The sequence below is a fragment of the Rattus norvegicus genome, chromosome 20 (genome assembly GCF_021556685.1).
Source record: "Rattus norvegicus strain SHRSP/BbbUtx chromosome 20, alternate assembly SHRSP_T2T, whole genome shotgun sequence".
NCBI lineage: Eukaryota > Metazoa > Chordata > Mammalia > Rodentia > Muridae > Rattus > Rattus norvegicus.
The window spans coordinates 15,040,343-15,061,878 of NC_141553.1; the positions used below are offsets into that span (position 1 = coordinate 15,040,343).

At 40.4% G+C, this 21,536-nt stretch overlaps 1 protein-coding gene across 6 annotated transcripts in view; it reads right to left on the minus strand.

Moving 5' to 3' along the window:
* The window catches only part of Pcdh15 (protocadherin related 15), an 827,095-nt gene that overhangs the window by 269,221 nt on the left and 536,338 nt on the right, over positions 1–21,536 (minus strand). For all 6 annotated transcript variants that reach the window (XM_087598371.1, XM_087598373.1, XM_087598372.1 and 3 more), the window contains one exon: positions 4,303–4,382. In XM_087598371.1, the coding sequence (XP_087454497.1) occupies positions 4,303–4,382 (80 nt within the window). The remainder of the gene's footprint in view (positions 1–4,302; positions 4,383–21,536) is intronic.

Consider the following 21,536-nt stretch of genomic DNA (forward strand, 5'->3'; position numbering starts at 1 on the left):
GAAATAGCAAAGATAATTTTATAGTTGGAGATTGCCACAACACAAGGGGCTGTTTTGAAGGGTTTTAATTAACAGTGTGAGAAAGGTTGAGAACCATTGGTCTCGAGAGTGTAAAGAGAACTCATGCTCTAGACTCTACGTATGTATACACCTATATTTTTTCCACAATGGATTACAGCTGTCCTATCTAACGCTTGCTAAGAAATGGCTCCAAGAAATGGCATTCAGCACTTCACTTCTCTTACTTGAACTCATACAAGGAAGAAAAGCACCAGGTGCTCTTTAAAATGACCGAAGGTGAGAAAGCACCCTGTCACCAGACACCAAGCACACCTGATCCTCACGATCCTAGGAGAAGAACCTAGCACACAGTTTACAGGATGGTCTCCTGAGCATCACGAACAGGGTTGGAATATCCAGCGAACAAAACTGAATTGACTTGTTATGTCTATGGCAAAGTTTCAACAAAGGTATCGAAACCACTCGACAGGAAAATGTATGTTAAACCAACCATTGTGTGAAAACTGAACTCTATATACAATACGTTTGAAGGATTCTACTCAAAGGCATGCAATAATTCACTCAAATGTGTTAATCATATAATTGTAGGAAGTGAAACCAAACACCACGGACAATGTTGATGACTTGGTGTGGCTTGATGTCTATATGCAGGTGAGGGTAGGCACAAGATAAGGCAAGGCCTGTGATTAGGCAGTGAAAAAGAAAGGCAGGGGCAGAGTTTTTGAAAAGGCAGAGAGATAAGAGAAGAGGAGAAGAACCAAGATGGCGGAGGAGAAGGACGACCCAGCTCTGTGCAGCTTTAAGTGGCGACAGGTAGCTATGAATATCTTATGAGGGATGGATAACTACAGGACAACTTGTCTTATCTAGGTGGGCAGCTTATATCGATATCAATTGGTTCTGAGTTTATTATGTGGATATTTTATGGAGTGAGAATTTACTGATATAAATCTGATTAATAAATTACAAGCCTCTAGAGTTTTGATTTTACTGGGTTGCTGGGAATGTGAGCAGAGTCCACAGCAGAGAGCCGCAAGGTAAGGACCATTGCATGGGACTACCCATGGAGGTGGGGAGACTGCTGGGACAGAGAGTAGCAGGAAGTAGTGTGGCTTGGTGCCTGGAACCATTCGTAATTGTTTAATATTTACTACTACAACTTGGATTCAGCAGTGCCTTTATGGGAGAAGATGCCAGATACATACCAAGCAAAGATAGAGGAATTATATTGGACTTTATCAAAAGTATAAAATTTTGCATCAGATAGCATCATCAAGGAAGTGGGAAGACGATAAAGAAGATGTTTTGACATTCTGTATCCAGCAAGCATGTGGCTTCAGAACCCTACGGGACTCACACAACTAACCAAGAGGGGACTCAGGTAAGTAACAAAGGCCTAAGCCAATGGTTTCCCAAGGAAAGTATCTGGGGAATGGGTTCATGGAGGTGTTCAGCTTCATTATGTATTCACGTGGGACATGCAAATAAAGGCCACACAGAACTACCAATTCACACCTACTGAGAGTTACGGTCAAAGAAGAAAAGTCGCTGTTAACAGTATTACGGGGAGATTAGAATCCTCCTACGTTGCCAGTGAGAAGGCAAAATGGTTCAGAAACTTGTCATTGGGTGCTGAGGATATAATGATTCAGACCCTGATGAAAGCATTCAGCAATTCCTCAAATAATTAAGAAACCAAATCACAATGTGCCCCAGCAATTATCCCTCTATGTATACAGTCAAAGCAAACAAGCCCGACTCATGTACTTGAATACACACCTATATGTACCACAGGGTCAATAACCAAGCCGGATAAATTTCACTCAAAGACCCACTAATGAAAGAGTAAAGACATTGTGGTCTGTGTGCATAGTGTAATACCGTGCAGACATACAAAGCAAAGGGGGGAACAGATACATCTGCTAAATAGAAAGATGAAAAGAGCCATGCTAAATAGATCCTGTTCACTCTCATTATTTCCCGACTTTCCCCCATGAGGAGTTGTGTGTGTGTGTGTGTGTGTGTGTGTGTGCATGTACATGTGCACATGCATGTGTGCATGTCTGTGTGTTAGTGAGTTGTATGTATGTCTGTATCTGTGTGTCTGTGTCTGAGTTGTGTGCTTGTGTCCATGTTTGTGTGTGTGTGTCTCTGTGTATGTGTCTGTGTGTATGTTTGTGTGTGTGTCAGCGAGTTGTGTGCGTCTGTGTTTGTGCGTATGTGTGTGTATGTGTGTGTGTGTGTGTGTGTGTGCATGCCAATGCTCATATGTCCCCGTGTGCATGCATGTGCTCTTTCTGTGTATTTTCAAGAAATGGAAATAGAATTATCTGATAATTTTGGATTAATTATGAGCTAATATCTTTATATATGTGTTTTCAAGGTATGTCCATACTGACTTGTGTCCCAGCTGTTTATTCCCTTTTATCAATGAATAATAATAACCCATTGCGTAGCTTAACAACACCTCTTACTCATTAGTGGAGGGATACGTGAGCCGTTTCTATTCTGTCTGTACACATGTTTGCAATGAGGATTATTTTTCATATTTTACACAAAGGTCCAACTTTAGTTCTGCTGAGTAGACATGGAGATAATTAGTTACATGGATTTTATATTTAACATGTGGAGACAATCTGTAACTTTCTAAGGCATAGATGCTACATAGAAACCTGTGAGGGCTCCAGTGTTTCCAGGTTTTGGCTCCTTCTCGCTTTTCCTGTTCTTTTTAACTGGACAGGACCTCCTTCTACATCTTTAGAGCTTTAATTTGCATTTGCTATATTGCCTACCATTTACACACATATACACACATGTACACACACTCACACACATACACACATGTGTACACACAGAGAGAGGCAGGGTGGAAAGGGAATAAATGGGGAAGAAGAATGTCTCATCAAATCTTTGTCTATTTTTAATCAGGTTCTTTTTCCTTTTGAGTTTTAACGTATTTTTGTTATAGGATTATTATCATATACATTACCTAAAGTATTTTATATAATTGTGTAGGTGGCCTTTCATTTTAATGGATGTTGCCTCTTGAGACATATTTCTTTTGGAATTTGTGGATGAGTTTCAGTGGACGAGAATTTTGTTCTACATGTGTAGACGGCACAGTGCTTAATTCGTGTGGTAAGCTTTTCCTTCTAAGAGTTCTGAAGTCTTACTCATTTTGACCTGCAACCCATTTTCAATTAATTTTTAAGAATGGTGTGAAGACTGGACTTCATTTTTTCTCACTGTGGCCAACACCCACTTGCTAAGAGGGTAGCTCTCATGATAGCATGGATTCTAGCCCCATTTGTTAAGTGCTAGGGTGTTTCTGGATTTATAGCTCAGTCTTGGTGTGGATTCTTACCCTACCACTGCTACAGTTCCAATGAACAGCCCTTTACATAGTTTTACTTTTAATTGGAATTATAAACTGTGTCCAACTTATGATTTTAATGTATCTGTGGAAGACATTTCAAATAGTTAAGACTTTCTCTCCTTAAGGAGAAATTATGTATCCTTCTTTTAATCCAGAGAGGTGGAAGAAACTGTTAACTGACTACCTATGGCTTTCTGAAATGGCTTGACTTTTTCTCATTAAGTCCTACTCTATGTAAAATTGTTTTGTTGTAAGATTAACAGACCCACACATGGCCCACTTAAGAACCAAATGTTCTAGAGACAGAAGCAGTGGCCATCCTATTGTGACTAAGTTGCTATTCCTTTCAGTCAGTGAGAGGGGACACTAGCAGTAGATGCAGTTTCTCAGTTCTGCTCTTTTAATAGTTTTACTGTCATCAAGGTGCAGAATAGAAGCAGGTGATGTCTATACATTAACCATTTTCTCGAATGTCATCTCCAGTGACTTGAGAACAGAAAGGCCAAAATGGTGTTTCGATTGTATTGCATCTTAGATGAGATGTATCAAGCCCGGTTGCCAAGCCTCTCTTCAAATGAATGAGTTATGCTGTGCTCTTAAAGAAATGCCCTAGTCACTATGAGCTGCTGACAACTTTACAGGCGTCTAATTAGTCCCAGGATTTGCCTGTGAGTGAAATTTTTCCACCTCAGTGGATTTTACTTCCTGCAATTGTTTAAGATAAACAAATAGTCCCCGGGGAAAGGTTTTGAGTTTAGAATTACCCCCCCAGTGCTCATTAACATTCATAGGAAAAAATGTAAAAATCAAACTACGAACAGCTGAAAGTCTATCCTCTTGCTAACAGCATGCTGCTTGACATTAACAGGGGGCGATCAAGTATTAATCATTCCCTTGTAACTTACGTTTCTGAAAGATTAAAAACTCGCTGAGGGTCTCCATTCTCGATGGCATATGTGATTGGGTCTCCCTCTCGATCAGTTGCCTTCGGAGAAGAAAACATAATTCAATTACAAACTAGTTACAGAATGTTCAAACTATTAGTGTTAAGGAACAAAGTATGGCCTACTGTCAAGAGATTGGATAAAGTGTTTTATATTGAACCTTGCATTTTCTGACATGTACCTGTACTTTCTGACAGTAAAAAGAATTTTATGTGTGCGTGAGGGGGGGTCAGGGGGATGTAATAATAATAAAAGTTAATTTCTATAAGTCAATAAATGGCTCTTTTTAAGTATCTATGTCTGAAATGTAAAGAGGTACATTAAACGTTACCTATATAACTTGTGAAGGATGTCAAGGGACTTCTCTGATCTTATTCTATGGAGAGGGGAGTGTACTCAGGCTGAGACGAACTGTATCTGTCACTGGTCAGACACAGCTACTGTCTGTTACTGATTAGATACCAGGCTGCGCCCTGGAAAGTTACCAGTTAGTCCAGGTTGTGCCTTAGAGTCAGAGGACACAGGAAAGTGGTGTTTACTGGATTTTGGTAATATAATAAGTATATGAGACAATTGCGGTTCAACATGCAATCCTGAACAGGACAGTGGACAGGGAAGCTATTTCTACTGGTTGGTCAACCTATCTGACATGACATATGACCAGAATGTGTAACATCCTTCTAAATAGCCACAGAACAGCCATAACTAGAAACTCCTACAGGACAACATGCTCCCAGTCTCTAGGAACATCTCTATAGCTACACTTCAGTTTGTGACAAACAACCATAGAATGACAAGATTCTATCTAATCTGCCTCACGCATGGCCAGTTCACCTCTGTGATTCATATTCTTCTGTATCTGCCTCATTTATAAAACTAATGAAGAGTCTGTTGCTGGGCTAGCAACATGGCTGGGAGTCAAGGTACATGCAAGAGAGCCTACATGGCCCAGGAGCTACATGGTGCAAGAACATAACTGGCTCCTGCAGTAGTCAACTCTATGAGTACTGCACAATGTGTCCTCTGACCATTCTATTGTACTATAGAATGCGGATGATCATACGACCCACTATAGACACAAATGAATAAATGGAAGGGTAATAAAACAAACCCATTACTTTCATTGCCTCACATCTCAGAGAGGAGCAATGCCCTCATTGTCTCCGCTCATCTTCTATCCCTACATCCTGCATGCTTTTCCCTTCTCGGGCTGACACATTTCTCTTACTTCCACCTCAGTCACATAGCCTCACTCCCAGTCTAGCCCATTGGCAAATCCCACTGGCTCCTTTTGAAGTGCTTGCCGTATCCGGATGACTGCGCCAGGTTCTTTCCTTGAACTTACTTCCGGGAGAGCAGTAAATAGTGTTTAGCAGCAAGCCCAGGTTCTGCTCTTACACCCTCACAATGATCAGCCCTCAGCTAACTTAACAAAGTGTTTATCTCTTCAAGGCCCAGGCCTTGTTCCGTCAGGTAAATGCTATGCTGTATGCACACCCATACAAAGAAAATGAAACATATACAGAAAAATATAAGGAAAACCTAGGGAACGTTCTATCTTAATGTGATATATAGTTCTAAATTTTATGACGTTAACTACAGCAAATTTCATAAAAGTCACTTTACTCATTGACTATTCCCTTTGCTGTGACACTAAAACGTTTGCTACTTGCTTCCTTGTCCCTGTTCCCAAACCCCGTTGTGTTTGCTCATTGGCTTTTAGGTGAGCTTGCTTTCCTCTTGTTTGCTGCTCTTTTTCCTTTCTTTTTCCAGGACAGGTTATCACTTTAAGTTTTTAAAATTGCAAAGATATAAATTCTGAAACAGGTATTCTGTGTAAACATTATTAAGACTTGATCGATCATGAATCTTTTATTTGCGCTGCTGGGAATAGAACCCTGGGCCCTCTGTCTGCTAAGCACTCTGCCACTGAGCTATACTCCCACCTCAAGGTATTGAATCATATATATATATACACACACATATATATATATGACATATCAAAATATATGATATATGTATAAAACTAACTATATTATATATTATAATATATCAATATATAATTATTCATATTTAATAAATATATTAATTTGTGTATATGTTATATAAATTCATGACTTATATAAATTATATTTATATAACATATTATATGCTGACATATATATTAACATATTATATATTGGTATATGTTATATATCAAATATATTTAGGGTCATACGTGACCAGGCATGAGTGTGGAGGACAAGTTTCCTACTCCTGGGTACCTAACTCTCGTCATCAGACTTGGTGGCAGCACCTCTACCCATTGTGCTCTCTCACAGGCCAACCTGTGAATCCTTTAATATGCAGGAGTGACTAACCTCTATGTTAGTGAGGGTGGGATCTGTATGACTTTATTGACATCAACCTTCTGTGGCGTTCATAAGTTACAATTTTGTCTAAGGCTCACGGGAATTTTATGTGTAGATGAAAAGGCAGGACTGCAGCTACGCTCCCAATCCTATCCTTATTCTACCAGAGTACTCTGTGTTCTACCTGACTGAAGGCTGTGGCTTTTTAAGTCTAGAGATAATTAATTAGTGACTCCTATTTTCTTGAAAACAGAAAGTTTACTCATTTTTCATGTGATAGGTAAGAATCACTCTTCCTCCTTGAAAATGCTTTTAATATATTTATCTTTCATAAATCCAGGGGAAAAATTGGCCCCCCCTTTTCAAGATTTTTGAAAAGTGTGGTAACAATTGTATGTAATAAATAGCAAATGTGCCGTATCTTCATGGGACCTGGAATCCACTGGGGGGCTCTGGAGAAAGCTGTTATGTTTATCCCTGGTTATCATCTATTCTGAGGCACAATACGCAAGTTTTAAAAAGGAAAATAATGAATGCCGTATTTGCTCCTTTGCTAGCCTTATATTTATGAAGCTTTCCACCAATGTCAAACACTGGAAGCTCAGTCATGAACAGTACAGATAAACCTCTGCCTGGTCTGCCTACTGGGTACCAGGGAGCAAAGGGCAAATGAAAATAGTTAATTCAAATGCAGGGTTTTCAGATCCTTGTGAAATAATCCGGGAAGGACATCTAGAGATGATGTTATCATTCTCCCTTGATAAAGAGTTATCAGGACAGCATTACTTAGTGTGTGAAACCCCAGCGCTTATACATGGGGTAAGAGAAATGCAGACCTATGGAGGGCAATGCTGGAGTGGACGCAGAGAGAGGCAGAACTCCCAGTGGGTGTTGGGAAGATCCAAGAACTCACTAGCTTGGTACCCAGAAGATGCTGACTGATGTTTGCTTGTCCACTGACCTCAGGCTAAATAACTGAATGATGTTGACTTTGGACAGATAGCAAGGGATGGCATTTATCCATTCATTTGCTGATACATGCTCAATTTAGTAGCTCTAATAGAGCTAAGTTTTTCTTTAATTATTGCTTGAAGGACAAACAGTACCTTTGAAAACAACTCTTTTGCTGTCATTTCAACCAAATGACTTAATTTATCGGCTGTAAAATCCCCGGTTTCTTTCCCTTTTCTTTTTGAGATTGCAAAATGTAATTATACAATTTCTCCATTCCCTTCCCTCCTCCTGTACCCTCCCATATACATGTACTCCTTGCTCTCTTTAAAATTCATAGCATCCCCTTTTCTCAACCGTTATTATATGCATACATGCACACATTTTAGGGGCACAAGAAAATTCTCAAAAAAAAAAACATTCACATAAACAATATTCTTGGAGCCCAGAAAAAAAATTCAGAAAAAGAGGCAAATCTATAAACAGTGTTCTGTTGAGTTATAGAGGAGTGCAGCCATCAGATGCCATCTGGTGAAGTGTACCTTCCTCGTGCAGACTGACACTGTTAATGATACTCTGCTGTGCTTGTAGACAGGAGCCTAGCATATCTGTCCTCTGAGAGGCTTCATCCAGCAGCAGATGGAAATAGATGCAAAGACGAACATACAAACATCAGGCAGAGCTCTGGGCATCTTGTGGAAGAGTGGGAGGAAGGATTGAGAGGGTAGAGGGGTCAAGGATACCACAAGAAGACAGACAGAGTCAACTCACTTGGACCCTTGTGGGAGGCTCCAACCATCAACTGAAGAATGTGTATGGGCTAAACCTAGCCCCCTACATATATGTAGCAGATGTGCAGTGAGGTCTCCATGCGGGTCCTCTAACAGATAGAGGGGGACTGACTAGGACTCTGTTGCCTCCCTTCAGAACCCTTTTCTCCTAGGTGGGCTGCCTTGTCTGGCCTCAGTGGGCAAGGACGCATTTAGTCCTGCTGAGACTTGATGTGCCAGGGCTTGGGGTGCAGGCTGGGGATGGGGGCAGGCATTCCCTTCACAGAAGAGAAGGGGAAGGAGACATGGGGGAGGGTTGAGAGGGTGGAACTAGGAGGAAAGAAGGGAGGAGGTTGCAAATATGTAAATAAATCAAGGGGGAAAAGAAAAAGACAAAGCATCAGCCTGTGGGGACTCTAAAGGAAATCCAAGATCAGTGGATTTAGATAACCCCTGCCCAGGTACTGAGGCAAACAGGTCCTGACTGACGGACTGATGCTTTTAATTACTTGAGAGCCAGAATGGAAATCTTCAGTTTAGCCCAATAGTATCTTACTCTTATTGAAACAAATTTTTTTCCTTTATTTTTTTCTTTCATGTGTGGATGTCTTGTCCACATGTATAACTGTGTGAGTGCACCTGCCCTATGTAGGACTGTCTTGAAGCGTGTGCTTTCTCCTGGTGTTAAGCTGTCGGGCCTCTGATGACATGGTATAGTCACAAATACGTTTTGGTATAGATGAATACGTATGCCCTATTTATGAGAAGGAGTGTTGCTTCAGCATTTTATTCTGATACAGAAACCACCCCTCAAAATAAGATTATGTTCAAGAGGTCTACATATTACATATTCCAAACATGTGACGTCGGTGTTATATGCAATACGCCATTCTGAAATTTGTAGTCTGACTAACTAGAGGACAGAATAAAAATACGTTTCGAGATATAAAACGGTTGAAAATAATACACCGGAAGGGTACAGCTCCCCACCTGCTTCTTTTGCTTTCGGAATTGTGTGGTTAACAAAGGGTTCCTGAGAAGGGAATGCCCACCCCTACCCCCACCCCTGCCCAGGCACATCAAGCCTCAGCAGGACTAAGTGCATCCCCTCTCAAGGAGACCAGACAAGGCAGCCCAGCTAGGAGAAAGGGATCTCAGGGGAGGCAACAGAGGCAGAGTCAGCCCCGGCTCTACTTGTTAGGGGACTACATTCTACACTATTGCACATCCCTCTCATGTTTTGTTCAGTGTCAATCTCTTTGCCTGGTTTGCTAGTCTAATCCCACTGTTTTAAATAATACTTAAATCCTCAAGATATTGTGTGTTTCTAGTTCCTGTTGTGTAAGAAGTAACCTCAACAAAGTTTCATGCATTAGAGGTTGGACCCTAATTGGGAGATGCCAAAAGCTTTATGAGGTAGGTCCTACTATGAAGACCTCCCTCTTATAGAAGGAACTTGGAGATATCTGGTTCTTGCCATCTTCCTGACTCTGCTTACAATTAAGGATCATCTCCCCTTCACTTGCACAACCATTATGTTCTGTCAAAGTCCATAGGCACAGGCTGTCAAGAACATTATGAGCGAGAGTGGATGAACCCTTCCTTCTCTAGGCTGGAACGTTGGTGGCAAAACCAAAACATGAAGAAATAGCAAATATATACTTATTTCAAAATATACATCAAACCACTCGGTCAATTTCTTCAGGAGATGTGTTGAGAGTTCAGGCTGGAGTGTTGTGATATTTTTTTTTTTCATAGCTCCAAGAGTTAGAAAGTTCTGAGTCAATGCAGCTACCGACTTGGTGTCTACTGAGGGCCCTCTTTCTGGTTTGTACATAGCTGTTGTACAGTGAGAGATTCCTAGTCTATTTTGCTGTTGTTTGTTTGCTTGCTTGCTTTTGACTATCAGGACGATGATTCCCTGTATGAGTCCTTCATATACGGCAGTAAATTCTTTCCCAGAAACCCTACAAATACCACCCATTGAGGATTTAGGCTTCACTCCAAGAATCCGAGGGGAACATATACATTCAATCCCAAGTAGATATCCAAACAGAGTTTCACATTTAATATTCCTCCCAAATATTTTTATCATATTTCTGGAACTCTTTGTATTTGAATTTTATAGTCTCAGCTGTTTAAAACATTGCAGTACAACACTTCTTATCCCTTCTTCCCCCATGTACAGTCAGCAAATAATAGTTTCCTTTCTTCCAAAATGTAAGCGTGAGTGTAGTATACCATCTAATCTCCACATTTTACATTATTTAATGGCAGATTACTTTCGTGCAGATCCACAATTATTTTTTTTGTGAAATTTAATATCGTAGTCCAGTTCTTCCCATCGTAACGACTTTTGCTTAAAGGAAATACAGTCATGTGCTGCATGGGATGTTCTTCTGAATGATAGGCTACACGCGCGTTGGTGCTCCTGTAAGTTTTATTAACAGGAGATGCTATAGGCATCGTGGACTCTGTAAATACAGGCTCGTGTCCACAGAGCATACACCCGTGGCTCAATATAGCTGACTACTCATCTACCTATTCTTTCCTCCGTCTACTCCATCTTTCTTCACAGGCTACAGCTGGGGAGTGCCGCAAGAGACCAAAGCCAACAATGTTCCCACAAATACCAATGCTCAAGTCTCCTTGTGTGCTGTGTTGACTCAACGTTTTTGTAACTTACAAACTGGCAGGCACTAAATGGGCATACAGCCCGGAGACATTTACAGCATCCCTAACCCCAACATACTTTAAAGGCTGACATATATACAGGGCAGCATTCCACCTTGCTGTGTGTCTACCCTTTTAAACTATAGCATGCATGCATAAGGCCAGAGGTTGACCCTTGTCCAGCCCATGAATAATAGATTGCTCCCTGTTTTAGGTGAGGTGTGCTTCAGTATACCTGCCTGACATACTAGAGTGGTTATATCCACACCAGCGTGTAGAGACAGACATGTACACTGTAAGCTCCTATCACAAGGGTGTTCTACTCCCAGAATTGTGTGTACCTTCTCTTCATGGCTTTTCAAAGTGAATGATCCTCTGAATTACTGCTTGTGATAGTTTGAATATGCTTGACCCAGGGAATGGCACTATTTGGAGGTGTGGCCTTGTTGGAAGAAGTGTATCATTATGGATATAGGAATTAAGATCCTCCTCCTAACCATGTGGGAGACAGTATTCCCTTAGTGGCCTTCAGATGAAGATGTAGAACTCTCAGCTCCTTCTGCACCATGTCTGACTAGATGCTGCCACTTTGCTGATAATGGACTGAACCTCTGAACCTGTAAGCCAGCCCCAATTAAATATTGTCCTTGTAAGAGTTGCCTTGGGCTTTCCACCAGGGCAGCATCTTCCAGTAACACAAAAGGAAAGAGGAGAGGTACTCGGTATGTGTTCTCAAGACCTTTTAGGAAACATGGAGTTGTTCCTTGGCCAAATACATGCAAATCTACAAGAAGGGTGATATTGTAGACATCAAGGGAATGGGCACTATTCAAAAAGGAATGCCCAATAAGTGTTACCACGGCAAAACCGGAAGAGTCTACAATGTCACCCAGCATGCCAGGGGCATCATTGTAAACAAGCAAATTAAAGGCAAGATTCTGGCCAAGAGGATCAATGTGCAGATTGAGCACATCAAGCACTCGAAGAGCAGAGACGGCTTCCTGAAGCAGGTGAAGGAGAATGATCAGAAGAAAAAGGAAGCCAAAGAGAAGGGCACCGGGGTTCAGCTGAAGCGTCAGCCTGCGCCACCTAGAGAAGCCCACTTTGTGAGGACTAACGGGAAGGAGCCTGAGCTGCTGGGGCCCACTCCATATGGATTCATGGTCTAATGTACACAAAGGAAATAAAGGACCTGGACTGCAAGTGTTTTCCTAAAACAAAAAACAACAAAAAACAAAAACAAAAAACAAAAAACAAAAAACAAAAAACAAAAAAAGAGTTGCCTTGGTCATGGTGTCTGTTCACAGCAGTAAATCCCTAACTAAGACACTGCTGAATACACTGCTCCCAGTACTATCAAATGCAGTCACAGATGCTACATAGAGACTCTATCATGACATCCAGCCGAAACCAAATCCACACCCTACAATGCATTTTTAGGAGAAATTTATTTACTGTGAAACCTCTACAATTTAAACAACTTATCTGACAGATAAACAGATATCAGAACAAGTAGTATAAAAAGTAAGGACATGTGCTAGCCCAAAGGGAGAATAAAATATTTTACCAACAAAGAAGCAAACAAACAAAATTCATTTTATGTCTAACCGAGCATTTAAAAACGGATTCTATGAAAGGTCTGTGAAATGCAAAAACATGTAAAGAATTTATATATATATATATATAAAAAAAAACAGCACAATTCAAGTGAGAAACTCGACAAGAGAACAGAGATTGTGTTCCAGAAGTACTAACTTTGGGCAGAAGAACTCACAAAGTCAAATGCATGACAGCAGCATGCTCCTCTGCCAATTGAGTTGGTCAAGCAGAAGAAAGAGTATCTTAAAGACAGAACTTCTTAAAAGTTCCATCAGGTGAAAATTAAGGCTTTAGGAAATGACAACAGACAAATGAAAAACAGTGGTGTTACATCCCAGCACTCGGGAGGCAGAAGCAACTGGGTCCCTGAGTGGTCTAGGCTACCGTGGTCTACAGAATGAGTTCTGGGACAGCCATAGGGAGAAACCCTGTCTTGAAAAATCATTTAAAATTCAAAAGAACTAGAAAGCATCTAAGACTAATGAGACTAATGAGGTAGAATCATATGAACAAGTTTTCTAAATTATGCAAATTCCTGATGGTTAAGACAAAGAAAGTGATCTGGGGAATGGAACAAAATCAAAACTTGAATTTTCCCAATTCCTGAGATATTTAGGTATAGGATCTGAAGGACCTGAAATATATTTGACAATAGTAAGTATTCTTAAATATAATATACTCAATGTCCTAGAAAAAAAGAATAAAATGAAATGCATGATATTGTGTAAAGAACTGAATTAGGGTATGGGCAGATTTATCAGAAAAAACATTACAGGTTAGGGCAGAAATGATTGACACATTTAAAGTTTTAATCTTCAGAGATGAGCAAAATTAGTTTCTAACACAAACATCGAGGGGGTCTACCATCAGTGTCAGGTGTTTCGGTACAGGCAAACAAGTAATTCCAATGTGTAGAAGTTAGAGGGAGGGAGGGAAAGATATGGCTATAGATAGATATAAATATAGATATGGAGGTAGAGAGACAGACAAATACAGAGAAAGACAAAGAAAGACAGAGAGAGAACACCATAAAAACATGGCATACCATGAAATCAGTACCAAAAAAAGGAAAAACAAAAACAAAAACAAACAAGAAACAAAAAAATAAATACAAAAAAATAAGAAAATAATCAAGTTTTGTCAATATCAGAAAAAAAATCAAAATTGTGATTACCAAACAGCAACAATAACAAAAAAAGACAGAAAGAGAACAAGATCATTCAAACAACCAGATAAAACTGAGCAAAATGTTAGTCAGTATTTACTTGTCATTATAACACGAAATATAAAACCATTACATTCTCCAATTAAAAGATATAGACTGAATGGGTGTTTTTAAATAATTCAATCAAAACCAAGCTCACACAGAGATAAGCCACCTACAAGAATCTGACTGGATCTACAAAATGAAGAAATTTAAAAGGATACTATCCCAAAGAGTATGTAAAAGGAGCAAAAATTACTATTTGTATAGAAGATTAAATAGACCCAGAGACTAACACTGTAAAACTATATAGAAAATTATATCACACATAACTGATTACATATAACTAATATATATTGATCAATGACTATCTATCTACCTGTCTGTATCTCTCTCTCTCTGTCTGTCTATCTATCTATCTATCTATCTATCTATCTATCTATCTATCTATCTATCCATCTATCTATCATCCATGCCACCAATGAATCAATTTGGCAAGAACTTCTAATAACTGTACTGCATATAGACCTCAAAAACCAAACTTTACAACGTCAAAATTATTAGATCTAGGAGAGGGATGGCTGTTGATGAAAGGATAGTTTATAACTTTATAGCTTCATTTTAATCACAGAACACTCAGACCAAAACCAGCAGCTTCCAATGAAACTTTTGACCAAAGAGTCACAGACAGGCCACGCCACCTCACATGATAATTGGTGGATACACTTTCTTCTCAGGAGTACATAGACAGCTTGCTAGGACTGATCACATTTTCATCCACAAATTAAACCTCAATTAAGAAAATAGATGTCATATCAGATATCATCTCTGGCCCCAAAATGAATAATAAAAGTTAGCAAATGTCCAAATACATCAATGCCAATGATACACAGAAATACAAAGTATCACTAGGAGCTATAAAATCAACTGCCTGAAAAATCTACACATAGTAAATTTCGATATGCATATAACCAACACGAAGGGAAGGGAGACATGTATAACAGGAATTGTTCAACAATAGAAAAACAAGGTTGAATAGAAACAAGTTTTCCCATCAAAGTAATGACCAGAATCACATGTGTTCATAGTTGACTTTTACCCAACTTAAAAGCCAACAAAAAACCTTCCACTATTTTTCTAACATTTTATAAAAAAAAAAAAAAAAACAGCAAACAAACAAAAGGGAGAGCATTTCTTAATACTCATTGTGAAACTGACATTATTCTCATAACACCAACCAAACACAAACACGCATGCGTGCGTACGAACACACACACACACACACACACATATTAAGGCACAGGAGCTTGATGGACACAGAAGTAATACTTATCAAAAAAAATACCTATAAATAAATTCTGCGAGCACATGAAAAAGACAATTTATCATGATCCAGTGGGATTTATCTCAGGGCTTGAAGTTTGGATTAATAACAAACAAATCAATAAATGTTACACATCTTAGCAATTCAATTAAAAACGGCATTTCCATGTCAATTGATGCAAGAAAATCATTTAATGAAATTCGACATTTTCATGATAAAACTCTAAACAAATTATGTATTTGTGTAACACCCCTGAAATATAATACGCACTATATATCAAAAATCCATAGCCAGCCAATGAATGAGAGAAAGCTGAACATGTTTTCTGTACAGTTGGGAAGAACACAGATGTCCACTCTAATCGACATCGTTCCTTGGAGTCTTAGCCAGCACGATTATAATGGGGATAAAGGAGGGACAGACAAATGGGAAACTGGGAAGTCAAATTATTCTCATTGTGCAAATGAAGTGATTCTACATGTAAAAAATATAATAGCTCCACCAAAAGATTATTGTTTGTTGCAAATTTATTGAGAACTGGTTCTAACACTTGTTTTAATTCTGCTCCCAAAAGCTGCATGTCCAGACCCGAGAATCCCTGCCCCCAGCTAGCTTCGATTGGTAATAAAGAATTATAGAAGGGCCCAAGTGAGGACTCCTCAGTCCCACTTGGGAGGGAGAAGAAAGCAACCACAAGGGGGAAGAGAGGACCCTGGGAGGGAAAGGGGAGGACAAGGAAGGGGATAGGGGGAGGGGAAAAGGAGGAGGGAGGAGGGGCATGGGGAGGGGGAGGGGCACATGATCTGGTATTGGGTGGGGGGAAAAGGACTGAAGCCCTGAGAACCAGCAGAAAAAATGGAAACAGGCAACCTCTGGAGGTAGGAGGTTGGGAGGACCCTCCAGAATGTACCGGAGACCTGGAAAGTGAGAGACTCTCGGGACTCAAAGGGGGGAAGTGAGAGACTCTCAGGACTCAAAAGGGGGGGGGTACTTATAGGGTCCACCACCAGCAAAAAGACAGGGCATCAAGTGAGGGATGGGGTTGTTATCCCACAGTCAAAACTCTGACCCACAAGTCTTCCTGTCTGAAAGAACCGAAGGGATAGAAATGGAGACGAGCCTGAGGAATTGAAGGTCCAGCAACAGGCCAAAAGTGGGATCCAGCTCAAGGGGAGGTCCCAAGACCTGACACCATTACTGAGGCTATGGAGCACTCACAAAAAAAAAAGGGATCTATCATGGCTGCCCTCTGAAAGACCCAACAAACAGCTAAAATGGTCAGATGCCGATATTTGTATCCAACCAATGACCAGAAGCTGCTGACCTCTTTTGGTTGGATTAGGGAAAAGCTGGAAGAAGCTGAGGAGGAGGGCGACCCTGTAGGACAATCAGCGGTCTCAATTAACCTGGACCCTGAGATCTCTCAGACATTGGCGGCATCCACCAGCCGAGATGAGGCTGGAGGACTCCCGGGTCTGGGTTCAGTCAGAGAAGATGCACCTAACTCTCAAGAGACTGGAGGTCCCAGGGAGTTTGGAGGTATGGTGGGGTGGGTGGGGTGGGAGGGGTGGATGGGGTAGGGACATCCTTGTGGAGACTGGGGGTGGGGGTTGGGGTGGGGAGGAGGTATGGGATGTGGAACAGTTGGGAGGGTGGATCGGGAGGGGAATAAAATCTGGAGTGTAAAACAACAACAACAACAACAACAACAGCAACAACAACAACAACAACAACAACAATAATAATAATAATAATAATAATAATAATAATAATAATAATTTTAAAAAGAATTGCAGTGCAGCCAATGGCTGGGCAGGGAGATGGAGGCAGGACTTTTAGATAGTGTGGGCAAGGGAACAAGGGAGAGAGGAAGAGGAGGAGAGTCACTATGACTTGGAGGGAGAAGGATCAGATTTAAGATCTGCAGGAGAAAAATCATCCAGCAATGTAGGTGGAAAGGAACTGTGGCCTTATGGCAAGTGTGGGAAGGGAATGGGAGGGGCTGCCCAGGAGGTAACAGGGCTGCAAAGAAAAAAATATCAATTTAGAAGGTGTTAAGCCAGGAATACTGGAGGGGGAATGTGTGCTAGCCATGGGGAGGTTTATAAATGCCCAGACATTGAGCTAGTCAAGGCATATCAAATTTAGTTGGTGTGTGTGTGTGTGTGTGTGTGTGTGTGTGTGGGTGTGGGTGTGGGTGTGTATGTGTGTGTTTCATTAGTGACTCTGAAAAGCTCATGCTCATGACCTGCTGGGAGCCAAAGCAGGTTAACTAACTCACGAATTAACTAACACACAAATTGATATAAGTTTTAGGATACTGTCAGCAGACTTTGTACAAACCAACATTGATATTAGAGGGTGTGTTGCATTTATAGTGGTTATACTAATTCTTAGGAATAAACTTAACCAAGAATGCAGATGCTCCCTCTATGAAAAAGAATATAAAATCACACACACACCACACACACACAGACACACACAAACACCACAACCCCCCACATACACACACCACATACACACACAGACACACACACACACACATACACACACACTGACAGACACACCACATACCACGCACCACACACCATACACACAACGCGCACACACACACCACACACACCACATACACAACACACACACAACACACGCACACACAGCACACACACACCGCACACACATACACCACACACACCATACACAGACACACACACACATACACACACACATACACACACCACACATACACGTACATACAAAGATAGTTTTTGCTACTTTAGAAAAATTATTTTAGCTAAAGTGTTCTTATTATACAGGGTGATTTACATATTAAATTGCAATTTCCATTAAAATATTTATGGTATTATTCACAGAAATGGAAGAGACCATTTTAAATTTATATGAGAACCTAATGGCCTTCAATAAACCAGAGACATCTTCGAAGAACAAAGCCAGAGTTACCCTGATACCTTGGTCTTAAGACTCACGGCCCTGATGGAGTCAGAATGACAGCTTTTCAGAAGGTTAAAAACTGATGTTGAGACCTGTGGAGACCTCAGGGACAGGAGACAGAAACAAAACCCACACATCAACAGCCAAGAGATTCTCTGTAGTACTGCCCAAAACAGTGCTTCAGGAAGGATCGTCTCTTCAATAAATGGTACTGAGAAAACCGAATTTCAATACACAGAAGGGTGAAATCTGACACAAACCCCCACAGGATCCCGGCGTGGCTCAAAGACCCAGAAGTAGCTCTCAAGAATGTAAGTCTATTAGCAGAAAACACAAGGCATGCTTCCCATGAAGTGTGTATAGGTAGTAAATATGGGTGACAATATTTCAAAAGCACAAGTACAGGAGCAACATAGGCAAATGTGAACACATCAACCTAAGAATCTTTTGCATAACCAGAGTCTGTCACGGGGGAGAGGGGCTCTTGCCATCCATCCACATGCTGGAGGAGTAATGTTCAGAATGTATGCAGAAATCAAACAACTCTAGACACTTCTGATTTGATTAAAGTCAGGCAAAAGATGTGAATAGACACTTCTCACAACGATGAACAGAAAATGTGAACCGGTAGGTGAACAGGTGCTGACTCGGGAGTCATAAGTCATATCTACTACAGGATGCTATGATTGTTATTATTCAATGCAAAAATAAAAGCAAGTACTGATAGTTAACTTGAATGAAGGACATTCACATGTTACCTCCCTGCATGTAAGATAGCACAGCCTTTAAGAGGGCTGATGTGCAGAGTCCTCTCTGTGTAGGGAATGTGTTTGTGTTTGTTTGTACACATGTGCATGACTGTGCATGTGACTACCTATGCATAAGTGTGTGCATTTGTGTGCTTGTGTGTATGAATGGTTGTGATTATGGTTTATTTGTTATTGTTGTGTTTCTCTTTCTCTCTTATGTATACATATATATAAAACATATATGACACATACATATTGTATATATGTTTGTGTATATGCACACACAAACATATATATATACATATATACACATACTAATCATAAAAATGCAATATATGGTAAGTATGTGTATATATGCACAGTGTGTTTATGTGTATATGCTTTTGTGTGCATTTACATGTATGTTTATGTATATGAATGTGTGTGTTTGTATGTTCATATCATGCGTGTGTTTGTGTTAAATCATTGTATAATCCTACAAGCCAGAGCTTTTGAAATTGCTTAATCTATGGCTGACATAAGAAAATAGAAAACAAATGTGAAACATTCTGTTAAAACAGAAAATAATAGTATTCAGAGAACAGAGAACAGTGAGGGTATGTTAAAGGACCACAGGTCCTCTTTGAACAGGGTCATGAGACTATTTGCAAGGCTAAAGGACAACTATGAGGACAGGACCCCTCACAACCCCACACATGAAGCTCTACATTCTATGGTGAAAAGAAGTGTCCACAAATGGGAAATATCATGGCTGTATTTGCATCTTGCATACAGTGGACTAGGAGAGAGGTCTTCTTTACCCCCCACCCCCACCTCCTGAAGAAAAAGACACAATGAGGGTCTTCTGGACCTTGACTTTGGTGGCCATCTGACCTCAGACTTATCTGTCATGTGAACTGTAGTTTTGAAGAGCATCGAGCCTTATCAGTTCAGCATTATTGTGTGCTACATTAACACCAGAGGCTTACAATCCTTTTGAATAAAGTTGGAATATGTACTTCATGTTAATATAAGTCAATATATGAATAAATTCACAAGGGGGAGGCTTTCTTTATAGCAGCAGATTGATGCAAAATGAGCCATGTTAGTAAACTGACACTTGGGAACAATAATGCTGGTTTATTCATACATTATCAAAAATGTTAAAAATAAATAGTTCAAATGATGAGGAAATTATTTACATATATATTTATATATATATTTCAAGTAGGTCAGGAAGGTTCTTTTTTCAAATTTGCATTTTATTTGTGTGTGTGTGTGTGTGTGTGTGTGTGTGTGTGTGTGTGTGTGTATGTGTGTGTACAACGCAGAGGCATGAAGCGGGCCTTTGATAGCTTAGAAATAGAGTTACAGGCAGCTGTGAGCTACCCAATGTGGATGCTGGGAACTGGCCGCAGGTCCTCTGCAAGAGCTGAAGCACTGAGCTGTCTTTAATGGAATAACAGCTTCAAGCATCTATACTAAAGCTTGCTGGAATGAAATCAAGCAATCTCTCTGTCCCCCAGAGGCAGCACCACTCCAGTGTTCTTGCCAGAAAACGGTGACTCGTGGGTCCTCATTTTGGAGAACATATATTAAATAACAGTCTTTGCAATCTTAAAAGAATGTCAGGGCTATAAAAGCCAAGGACGTTTCAGCTTGAGGAAACTAAAGCAATAGTAATTACATCAGCATGAGACCCTGGACTGTGGACCTGTATCAACAAGGGTTCTGTGTTAGCGTGGGGACTGGATGGCAGACCATATTACTAGGGATCGATTGGAGGACGCATGAGAGTTGTAAAACAAGAGTCCAAGGGCTATTCGACTGTAGGCGTGTGTCAAATTATTTCCTGATTTTAATGGTTGCGTTATAGCTCCTGTAAAAAGACATCCTTTTTTATAAGAATTGTAAGTTGTAGCTTTTGTTGGTGATGAGAGACATCGTGCTGACAAGTGAGTCCCAAAAATTTCTGGAGCAATCTTTTCTGAACCTTTTCATGTTGCTAGGAAAGAAAAATGCGATTAGGATGCCCCGTGTATATTTATGGCACGGCAAAATGGTATGCTTACGTTGCACACGTGACTGGTATGTAAATATTCACATAGACACATATGGCCATATGGAATCACAGAGGAATGACTGTGAAGGGGGAAATGTGGAAGTGGAGGGCTGAGGACGTGTTGGGTTAGCTAGGCCCAGTGAGAGGAAAGAAGGAAATAGCAAAAATAAGAAAATTTCCGAAGTCTATTGTGTGAAATAAATAATGTGGAAATAATTGGGTTGGTGAATGCGTGACATGCTTTTAAGTACAAAAGTAAGGGAAGGAGGGTAGACAAAGTGTGAACCGTGGGTCATTTTAGTCTGCTGTGTTTGGACCCAGGCTTTTGCATTTTTCCATCCTGCCTTACACAGGAAGCTTTCGGGTCTAAATCACTCAGCAGTGTGTTCAATCAGGGACAATCAAGTGTGGCAATCAAGTGTGCTGGTGCTTTCTAACCATTTGATTACCCAAATCAAAATAAACTACTTTTATTTTGGAGGAAGGGAGGGACCAGCTCTATTGAAGAGCCGAGTCAATTTTTATTGCAAGATAATTCTGCCTCCTTCTCCGAAGTTTGTTTGCTTAAGCTGCAGCCCTTA